Here is a 10,436-nt window from a genome sequence, read left to right on the forward strand (position 1 = left end):
CCTCCCTCCCACCTGGCCATTTCTGTCTTTTTAAATTTTCTTTCACTGAATCCTTGAAGAGGGTCTCTTTCATTTTGGGCCAACGGCTTTGTGGCTTTCCTAAATTTAAAAGTAGTCAATTTATCACCTTCTTCTCTCGAACATTCTGTTTACCAGCGTGCAGTGGCTGTGCAGATAAGCAGGATTTCTTGAGCAAGCTGTTAAAATTTTCAAGAAAAAAACCACAAAACACTTTTGGTAGAAATGGTCCCTTAGACTGTAATCATTGGGCCAAGTTCAAAAACAAAGTACTCAGCTCAGTTTTAAATGTGCAATTAAAAATAACCGTACCTCAGCTTTTCAGAGGGAGAGGGAAGGGGGCAGGGAGGAGGGAAAACAAAGAATAAGGAAATATTTAGTGCTCTTAAATCCAGTCCAAATAGCTGAAAGAAAGGCATTCCCCCAGATAATGGAGCCATTAGAAACTCTGAAGGTTCCTGCGGCCCTTCCTCACAGGGCCTTTCCAAAAATTTAATTCACTCTCAGCTATGAAACAAAGGCCACAGAAAGGAATTTTGAGACTTTCTGCCAAAGGGGAGCTTGGCCCCGTTTCTATGCATACATACACCTTCCTCTCCAGCCTGTGAGGTGGTGCTCCCATTCATCCAGGCAGCTGATCCGTACCCATGTGGACCCTCAGCTGTCTGTCCCCATTTTCTTCAATAACTTCGCTAGGAAAAAACCAGTATGTTCATGCAGTTTCAACACGTTTTATTATATTTCTGTATGCATTACTTTCAAAACATGTCACAAGAAAGGATCAAACCACTTAAAACCTTCAAATAAAAAATCTGAAACAGTTTATGCCCACAATTGTACATATTTATAGTTAAGAAACATTCTTTATAAATATTGTTTCCTCTGTAGCAAGTTAATACCATAATTTAATTACAAATGGATAAATATGGTAACGGGTATTTACAGAAGGAAGGGTGTTATTAAGGAAAAAGCTAACGGCACGACGTTTATTCCCCCCCCACCCCACAATCTTTCATACAGGAACTAACAAATTGAACTCGCAAAAGCACTAAAACATCACAGGTAAACCCAGCTAACAGAAAAATACATTCACAAGCGTTGGTGGTGGTGGTGGTGTGTATGTGTGTGCTGTGTGGATCAGTATGCTGCAGAGACAAGAAGGGAGACTTTGGCACGGCTCGTTTTTTTTCCAGTCTATAGTTGCATGAAGTTTACAATCAAGTTGCCTCATGAAAGGAACACAATATTCAATACCACAATACAAAAGAAACCATTTTCTTCCACGTTACTTAAAAATAAAACCGAGTAAACTAAAAAGAGAAAAGAAAAAGCCCATCACGTTGGGGAAGGGAGGAAGAGGCAGGGAGGAACGCAATCCGGAGCATTACAAATGGACAAACTTCTATACACCAAGAAGCCATTAAAACCACCTCGGAGAAGGAAGGAGTCCGCTATGTACAGTTTGCCAGAGACTGGGAGTGCGGTGAGAAGGCAAGCGGGCATGAGGGAAGGAGAGGGGGTTTGGTTCGATATTTTTATGGGTTTTTATTTTTTTTTAATTTTTTTTATTCCTTATTTTATATTTTCAACTTCAGAGACTCCGTTAGGGATATTTTTGCTTTTCATGCCTAGATTATTTTTTTTTTAAAAAAAAACAACAACAAACAACAACTTTGAAAAATCCTCCTGCTGGTAAAATCATTTTTTGTCATCATAAAAATCAGATTCGTAATTTTAGCATCACAATCACAGGATGCCCTGGGTGGTGGAGGGCTGCTGCGCCAGGGCGGGGACTGGGAGAGGGAGAGCGGCCCCCGGCCCTTCACACGTACCATTCATTGAAGTTGGAGGACAGACCACTGTGGCCCCCGGCCGTCCCGCTGCCCCCGCCAGAGCTGCCGCCGCCCCCACCGCCCGCGCCGCCGCCCCCGCTGCTGCCTCCGCCAGAGCCGCCGCCGCCCGCGCCGCCGCTGCCCGAGCCTCCGCTCCGATGCACCGCGGACACCGCCGCCGCCGCCGCTGCCGCCGCCGCAGCAGCCGCAGCCGCCGCGGGGGAGAGGTTGGAGCTGCTCTGGGGCTCGGCGCTGGGGGACACCAGTCCCGGGGGCGTGGACGACTCATAGCCCGAGCTGGCGGCCGGGGAGGACTCGGAGCCCTGCGGGGAGGACTCATGGACCTGCAAGACAAAAGCCGGGAGGGGAGACCAAAGGGGACTGGGTGTGAGTGCAGCTGCTGTGGGGCCAGGCCCCCGGAGGCGCACCCCAGAAACACCCCGTGTCGCCCTGGCCCTGGGGAGCCCAGGCCTTCCTAGGCCGGCCGAGGTGGTTCGGGCTGGTCGGGAGCCGGCGAGGCGGCCGGCCGAGGTGCCCTCCTGCCCGCCTCCCCGGTGGTACCTTCATGTGCTTCCGCAGAGAGCTGGGGTGCGTGTAGGACTTGTCGCACATCTTGCACAGATAGGGCTTATCGGAGGTGTGGACGTGCATGTGCTTCTTCCTGTCACTGCTGTTGGCGAAGCGCCGGTCGCAGCCCTCAAACTCACACTGGAACGGCTTCTCGCCTGTGGAAGGCAAACATGGGCACTTTCCGTGGACACCCAGGCCCCCTAGGGGACTCCCACCCACCCTGGAGGGGGCAAGGCCTCCGCGAGGAGGGAAGAAGAGCGAGGAGGGCCTGGGTCCCTTCAACAGATGGGTCCCCTCCGTGGCAGAATGAAGAAGAAATTAACCCTTTCTACCTAACGGTCCTGCGCATTTATTTCATATTTTACTTCCTTTCAGACGGGCGCCCATTTCCTCAAATGTTTAATCTGGGGTAGCACCGCCTTTCCACCGAGCTTCTTGGATTTGTAAGCTTCCAACCAGTTAGTCTGGCCATGGAGAAGCTGTTGTTATGACAAAATATTTGGGGCATTATGAAAATCACACAGACTGCGGGGCTGCTGTCGGTTTCTCTCGGGGGCCAGTAGGCAATTAGATTTGGAGTTGCTGTGTGTTGTTTGGGGACGGGCTGTGCATAGTGACTGAGCCAGTATTCTTCATCCAAAATTCTGCAAATTAAATTAACCATAATTCTAGACTCAGCCCCAGTTTTTTAATTTTTTTAAAATAAGTTTCAGGAAAATGTAAATATTAGAGATAAGGCAGCATCTCGAGACTGCAGAGGCACCGGCTGGGCAGTGGGGGTGGGGGCATTAGCAAAGGCTTTCAAAAATCTTCCTGTTAATTTTCTGGCGGCCCCTGCATCCTGTTGCCAGAATTCCAAGCGCTGGGAGTCATTTAGGTGTGAGAACTGACATTGTTCCACTTGGAAACGGGACCATTTAACGTTAAATTCCATTAGCACCTAAATTGTTTTTTAAAGACATCCGCTCAGACCCAGGACTCGAAAGCAAGCATTTCATGCAAATAAATTTCTCAAATTTTAAACCTTGTTAAGCGCTTGTCTCGCACCTCGCCTCCCTCCCTTCCCGGAAGAGAACAATAGGCCGCTGGCGCATCCCCACTTCGGAGTAAATATTGACGGGGGAAGTTGCTAAAACATTTGGCTTTCTTTTAGGAAATCGTCTGGCACGATCTTGGCTGGTCATGGATGAATTATCTACGAGGCGAGAGGCGCGTTCTTTGGCGGCTCTCTCATGTCAGGCGCTTGCTCCTCGGGCCGCGCTGCCGCGGGCGCTCGCTAACGGGGTTGTAGGTCCAAGTTTGGAATCTCAAACCCTCTGGTACCCATTAGAGAATGCCCCAAACTACTGCGATCTCGCCGTACAGCCTCGAGACCAACCCTGCGATGGGCTTTAAAAATTAGGAATGCTTTACCGCTTGGGCTCACACCAGACTCATTTTAATGGGAAACAGTCCTGTAAAGACGTTTTGGACCGCGAGGAAAATAAGTGCAAAACACACAAGCCACTCAAGCAGACCCACCCGAAGCAGAAAAGCACATTCAGGCAAGCTGGCAAATCCGCTCTCGGCTCCCTTCCCAGGCACGGAGTTGGAGAGCAGTTTTATTTCGTGCGCTCTATTTAGAACGGAAATTATTAACCGGGCCGAGCAATTATGAGCCGGGTGAAGCAATTGCATCACCCAAAGCATACATTTGATGTGACACCGGTTATTTAAAACTCAATTTCCACACATGGAAAAACCCAGCCCAGGGATATGCTTTCATTTTCCAACAAAAACAAGCCGCCGGCTCTCTTTGCGCACACAAAAACACATCTCCCGGCCCCGGGTAAAGGCTGGCGGTCGCTGCGTTTCTCTTAGCAAATCAACCACAGCCTCTCTCCCCTCCGCGTCCCGTCCCTGTTCCGGACCGCAGTTACCTGTGTGGGTCCTTTTGTGGATCTTGAGGTTCTCGGAGCGCGCGAACACCTTGCCGCAGCCCGGGAAAGGGCAGGGGAAGGGCTTCTCGCCCGTGTGCACGCGGATGTGGTTGACCAGTTTGTATTTCGCCTTGAAGGGCTTGCCCTCGCGCGGACACTCCTCCCAGAAGCAGACGTGGTTGCTCTGCTCCGGGCCGCCGACGTGCTCCACCGAGACGTGGGTCACCAGCTCGTGCATGGTGCTGAAAGTTTTGTTGCAGCTCTTCTTGGGATTGCTCAGCTGCTCGGGGTCGATCCACTTGCAGATGAGCTCCTGCTTGATGCACTGCTGCCGCATGTAGCGGAAAAAGGCACCGGGGTGATGGTGGTGGTGGTGGTGGTGGGCCGCGGCCGCTGCCATGTTCATACCCATGTTCATATTCATGGGGCCATACTGGTTGTGGAGCTGTGCCGCCGAGTAGGGGTCAGTCCGCGGGCTGGCCACCTGGCGGTACTGGTCTGATCGCCCGAACACTTCGCCCGGCAGCCCGAGGCGCATCTGCCCGTTAAGCACATTCTGTGAACCGTGCGGCCCGTGCTGCTCAGGGAGGCCGGGGAAGAGGAGGTGGCCCTGCGCGTCCGAGTGCGCGTGGTGCAGGCCGCCAGCTCCTGGCCCGAACAGCCCGTGCTGCCCGCCGCCCGGCGCCGAGTCCCCGAAGCCGCGGCTGCGAAACAGGAAGTCCCGGGTGGAGTTGAAGGGCGGCCCGGAGTAGGAGCCGACGTGCGCGGCGTGGGGCCCGAGTGCTGCGGCGGCGGCGGCAGCTGCGGCGGAGCCCGGGTAGGCTCCGGGGCCCTGAGACGTGAACGCCGAGCTTTGGCCCGGGGACAGCTCGTGGGCGCCGGGGTTTAGCTTGAAGGCGCCCATGTGTGCGGCTGCCGAGTCCACGAAGCCGTTCTGCGCCGCCGCCAGGCTCAGCTCGCGGTCTTGCATTTCGGCGGCGGCGGCCGCCGCCGCTGCAGCCGAGTGGTGATGGTGGCGCGCGAAGCTGCCCACCCCGATGGCCGGGAACTGCGGCCCCGCGTCCAGAAGCATGGCCAGCGCGCCCGCCCGCCTCGCCGACCCCGGCGAGACCCTCGCCTTCTAGGCTCCCTCTCCCGCTCCGCCCGCAGCGAGTCCAGCGGCCGCCTGGCTCCGAGCGGAGGCGGCTGTGGCGGTGGCGACTTCAGCCCCGGGAGCCGCGTTCCTGCTCCAGCCGCCGCCGCCTGGATCTGCTTCGGGCGGCCCGGAGCCGAGCGAAGGCGCGAAGAGGAGGAGGAGGCAGCCACAGAGGAGGCGCGGGAGGAGGAGGAGGTGGAGGAGGAGAAGAGTCCAAAGCCAGGCGGAGAACCAAAGTATATTAAAGGAGCTGCGACGGGGGCGGGCGGGCAGGGCAGGGGAGGGCGGGCAGGAGGAGGGAGCAGTAGGGAGGTGCGGGGAGCTGAACGGAGAGGGGGGCCGATGGGGGGTGAGCGCCGCGCCGCGGCCCCCACCTCTGCGCGCACCCGCGCGCGCACGCACACACTCACTCTCTCTCTCTCGTTCGCCGCGCGGAACCCCGGGGCCGGCCACGCAAAGAGGCACCCGCAAAATGAAGTCACGGTGGCGGCGGGGCCACGGTGCCCGAGAGCGGACGCTGTGCGCGGGCCAGGCAGGCCGGCTAGAAAAGGACGCAGGCGAGTTGGGAGCTGCCCGCCGGGACCCCGCGCGCCCGCGGCTCCACCTGACCGCCGCCCGGGCGCTGGGGCGGCGGGCGGAGGCCAGGCACCTTCTCCGCCGCGCGCTCGGTCGGCCGCTTCCTCCGGCGCGCGGCCGGTATTGTTCGGCGCCGCGGCCGCCGCGTTTAGCCCTCCTCGTCCTCCGAGCTTGGCATTGGCGGCGCTGGGCGTAGCAAACTTGCGGCAGCCACGGATTCCCCCAGATGAAGGCAGCGGCCGCGCGGCTCCCTCTTTCTTTAAGTTGTGCGGGAGGAGGGGAGGAGGAGGAGAGGAGATGGGGGCTGTGGGAGGGGAGAAGGCAGGCAGAGGGAGAGGAGGAGGGGGAGTCGGGGCTGTAAAACGATAACAATAAAAAAAAAAAAGTGCTCTCCAGCTTGTTCGCTCCCTCTCTCCAGTTGGCCTGGGGCACTGGACCAGAAGCGGCCAGCTGCAACCGCGAGGACGGAGCGGAATCCGCGGCCCAAGCAAATGAGAAAAGGCCAAAGCAGGTCCCCCCCTTTTAGCCGAGGTGGGGTCCGTCCGCCATCGCCTCCGCCTGTTTATTTCAGTGGGCGCCACCGACGCCGAAGCCTTTTATTTATTTATTTATTTATTTATTTATTTATTTTACTTTTTTGTCTCCTCCTTTCCGCCCTCCCCCCCCCCCCCCCCCTCCTCCGTAGCCCTCGCATCTCCCTTCCCAGCCTCCCTCCCACCAGCTCCAGGCAGGGCCTCCGGGTCACACCGCCCCTTTCGCCGCGGCTCCCGCCCCGCCCGCTCTCCCAGCGCCGCCATTGGCCGCCGCGGCCCCGTCAATCCTGCGCCCCCGCCCCGCGGAGGGTCCACCGCCCCTCCCTCGTGCCTCCGCGCTCCCGCCGCGGCGGAGAGGAGCGGCCGCCCGGGCCTGCCAGCCTCCCTCGCTGAGCCGGTGCTCTCGGGGCTGCGCCTCCGGCCCCCGCCGGCCGCGGCGCTCCTAGTGCCTGGCGACCCGCATAGCGCGCGGCCAGGCCGGGAGGGGACGGCACCCTGCACTCGCGCCCTTCCGCGGAGGCCACCGACTCCCCGCGGCCCCGAGCCCCTAGCGACGGGCACCGAAAACCGGTACCCCTGGCAGCTCGAGAACGTGGCTAACACCGGGCCGCGGGGCTGGAGGCCCTGTGCGCGGGGACACCCCAGGCCCCGGGCCCCGCCGGCAGCGCGCCGAGGTCGTGATCGGTGGGCACTCTCCCAACCTCTTTTCTCCCCATTTCGTAAACTTGCTCTGTGGTCTGGAAAACACAGGTGCTGGATGATGGGCCTGGATAAAGCCAGACACGCCCGTTCCTACCGCTCTGTGGACACTCACCCAGATACCGCCCGCCCCCCCCCTCCTGGGCCATGGCCCCCACCCGCTGCTCCGCTCCCCCGGCCTGCGCCCTGCTCCGATCACAGCCGTGAACACTGGGCATCAGCGTTTGGAATTCGTTTATAGACAATGTCACCCTCGGGGTAGATGCCCAGAAGCCCAGGCCGCTGCCACGGTGGGGTGGGAAGTGTGGGGATGCCCGAGGCGCGAGGCCCAGCGAGGCTCAGTCAGGTTGGAGTTCGGCCGCGGGTCAGGCTCAGGGCCTCCGGAGAAGAAATCTCCAGGCTGGTAGGGCTTCGAGAAGATCTTTATAACTCCTCCAGGAGTGGGCGACTCCCCCTACCCCCATGGTGGTGGGGCCGCGAGGCTCCTCCCCTTGCGGTGCCCGCCCTGGCCTTCGGCCCAGGGGACTCTGCCCCCCACCCCCACCCCCCCACCTCGGGCCCAGGTTGACCGCTGCAGACATTTCCTGTCCCGCGAGGGAAAGCTTGCGCTCCGAGGGATCGGGAGAGGCAACCTCGGGCCCTGAGGCGGCGAAGGTGTGAATGCAAGGTCTGAGGAGAACTGCTTTTATTTACAAATTGCTGGGAGTTGAAATAAAATTCCAGTAAGAGAAAAAAATCAACATGCATTTCAAATTTTTCATGTTGAAATGGATCCGGCAAAAACGCGGGAAGACCACTCTCGCTCGCTGTTGCTAGCAGAACCCAGGGTCTCCAGCACCGGCCCCGGCAGCCTCTCCCGGCTTTCGTGGGTCTCAAGGTGGGAGCTCCCCGCAGCCCCTGTCATTAGGGGCGCGGTGCTCTCCCTCTGTCCCCATCCCCGCGCCCACCGAGCGCTGGAGGAGTCAGAGGGAGGCCAGGCCGGAGCAGCTAGTCGGAAAGCCAGGAGTTTGCCTGGTAGCTGGAGATGCTCGCCTTCCCTACCAGGCGGAAATGCGCTTCTTTCCCACACACCACACTCTGTACAAAGAGGGATGGGGGGAGGCACATGCCGAACTGCTCCCCCAAACAGAGAGGAACCTGAGATTGAGGCGAAGAGAGAGAAACCTCCAGTCAGAAAAGCTGCCCCTGCTACAGGAAGTCAAAAAATCGCCCACTGCACAGCCTTTCACACTTGTTTACTTTGCTCATCAATGTCTATGGGGCGAGGGAGAGAATAACTGGAAAAGCTCGCTCCAAAAATATTGCCCAAAGAAACGTTTTATTAGAGGTTCGTCGTGAGAATAGCCGTTTTGCACATCCAGAACCTCACTTTTTTTATTTCTTTCGAGCCACCAGATTTCAAGTTGTCCTCCTTTCCCACTTTCTCGCCCCCTCCCCACAGCTCTGTCCCTCTCTGCCTTGCCCCATTCTCTCCTTTCGTTTTGATTCCTCTTTCGCAGCCCGCACTTGGGGCGGGCGCGGCTGGGCCCCCTTTTGCGCCGGATTCCGCGGGCCGCGCGCGGCGGGGTAGTGGGGCAGACGCCTGAATTCCCGCCGGAGACCCCGCAGGCTGGGCCCTCCTGGCTATTCTTTCTCCGCTCCAGCTCTCCTCTCTCTGCAGGACACAGAGGAGCTGAGCCAAGTTCAAAGGCACGTCGCCGTCCCCTCTTAGAAGTGTTTTATTTCTCTACAAACCGCAAAGCCCTTTCCCTCATGACACAGTATTTCTTTTCTTTCTTTCTTTTTTTTTTCTTCAGGAAGGAACGAGAGAGAGCGCGCGCAAGAAAGCAAAAGCCGAGGGTGGGGGGGACTGTGAAGGCTTTTCAGCCATTGCCTCAAAAGTAGATTTGGATTCCTTGGCTGAAGGGGAAAAAGCGGCCAGGCTGCGTTCTGCACCGTGTGAGTGATTTCGTTTTTTCAACAGGTTTCTGGAAGGGCCCTCTGTGGCGGAGGCAGATCCGCGGGACCCACCACTGTCTCCATCGGATAAACAAGTCCCCTTTTTGTAAGTTTTCCAAAATTGCTCTTTGAAGATCTCAGGCAGCCTGCGCCACGCTGGCGAGAGTGGGGGGTTTGCTGTCTGTGGATGACCCCGCCTGGTGGGCCCCTGGGCGCCCCGGCTGGCTTACATGTCATGGCAAAGGGAGGGAATGGCAGTGCGACAGAGAATTCCGGGTGTCTTAAAAAATCAGAAAATCCCATCCAACACCCGGGCCTCGTTCACTGAGCACCTCATTGCGGTTGTGGGCCTTTTGTGTATGATGAGTATTTTGGGTGTACACATACATAAAAACAATACATACATACACACAGTATGCACACACACAGGTATATCTTGCTGGCCAGCAGAAGCCAAAAAAAAAAAGAAAAGAAAAGAAAAGAAAAAGAAAGAAAGACCCTACAAACAAACAAACCCAACAACAACCAACCAACAAACCAACCAACCTTTAAACTGGAAAGCAGAAACACTTGGTGGCTATATCATTCAAAGTTTTAAATTTTCTCCTAAAGAAAGGGATGCATATGGGGGAAGAGATGGGAGGAACAAATGTAGAATCAGCTGTCTGTACACACCAGGCCCCCAGGCCCCGCCACAAAAGGATTTCAGCACCATCCTCTGTATCACAGACTCATAAATTCAACAAGATCATCAACAGGATATTAAGTTGCAGGTCACCTTTGATTCAGCCCTCTCAGCCACTCCTGGGCTGGGCGACCCCTGACCCATGAAGGACCACATGTGTGGTGGGGGGAGCCCCCTCAGTAAAACCCACATAGAACAAAAGTTCTTTGTCAGAGCTTTAGAGACGTGTAACATAAAAGAAAGGGAAATCGTGAAAATCTCAGCCAATGTTGTAACTTGTAAATGCCATTTTTTGAGAAGGGAGCGGTTGAGTAGAGATGGGGAGGTATCATAGGATAAGGCCCTCTCCTGTCTGCTAAAAGAACTTCTCTTCTTCCTACAGTTAAAATTTACTATTCTGTAACTGGGCTTATAAAAAGTCTCTCTATAAAATATATGCTCACCAGCAGTTTAGTGATTGGGATGCAAATGTTTGCGTATTTGTCATCAGGGACTCAGAGAATAATAGACACCAACATTTCTATGTCACAG

General features: G+C 56.5%; 1 protein-coding gene across 1 annotated transcript; it reads right to left on the reverse strand.

Annotated features, from left to right (window-relative positions):
• Nucleotides 1–733: 733 nt before the first annotated feature.
• ZIC2 (Zic family member 2) lies at nucleotides 734–5,703 on the reverse strand. Its single transcript, XM_070408648.1, has 3 exons — nucleotides 4,340–5,703; nucleotides 2,412–2,575; nucleotides 734–2,194 (listed from the first exon to the last, which is right to left on the reverse strand). Exons 1-3 carry the CDS (start codon nucleotides 5,409–5,411, stop codon nucleotides 1,841–1,843), a joined length of 1,590 nt encoding a protein of 529 aa, XP_070264749.1. The 5' UTR covers nucleotides 5,412–5,703; the 3' UTR covers nucleotides 734–1,840.
• Nucleotides 5,704–10,436: the final 4,733 nt, after the last annotated feature.

The sequence above is a fragment of the Myotis yumanensis genome, unplaced genomic scaffold (assembly GCF_028538775.1).
Source record: "Myotis yumanensis isolate MYYU_CA2020_CCGP unplaced genomic scaffold, mMyoYum1.0.hap1 SCAF_3, whole genome shotgun sequence".
Lineage (NCBI taxonomy): Eukaryota > Metazoa > Chordata > Mammalia > Chiroptera > Vespertilionidae > Myotis > Myotis yumanensis.

Bases quoted from the DNA above. Each gene is read 5' to 3' on its own strand.
- ZIC2 (XM_070408648.1), bottom strand. From the start codon at position 5,411: ATGCTTCTGGACGCGGGGCCGCAGTTCCCGGCCATCGGGGTGGGCAGC. The intron at 2,576-4,339 runs GTAACTGCGGTC...TGCCTTCCACAG, and splicing joins CCACAAAAGGACCCACACAG to GCGAGAAGCCGTTCCAGTGT. The intron at 2,195-2,411 runs GTACCACCGGGG...TTTGTCTTGCAG, and splicing joins CTCTGCGGAAGCACATGAAG to GTCCATGAGTCCTCCCCGCA.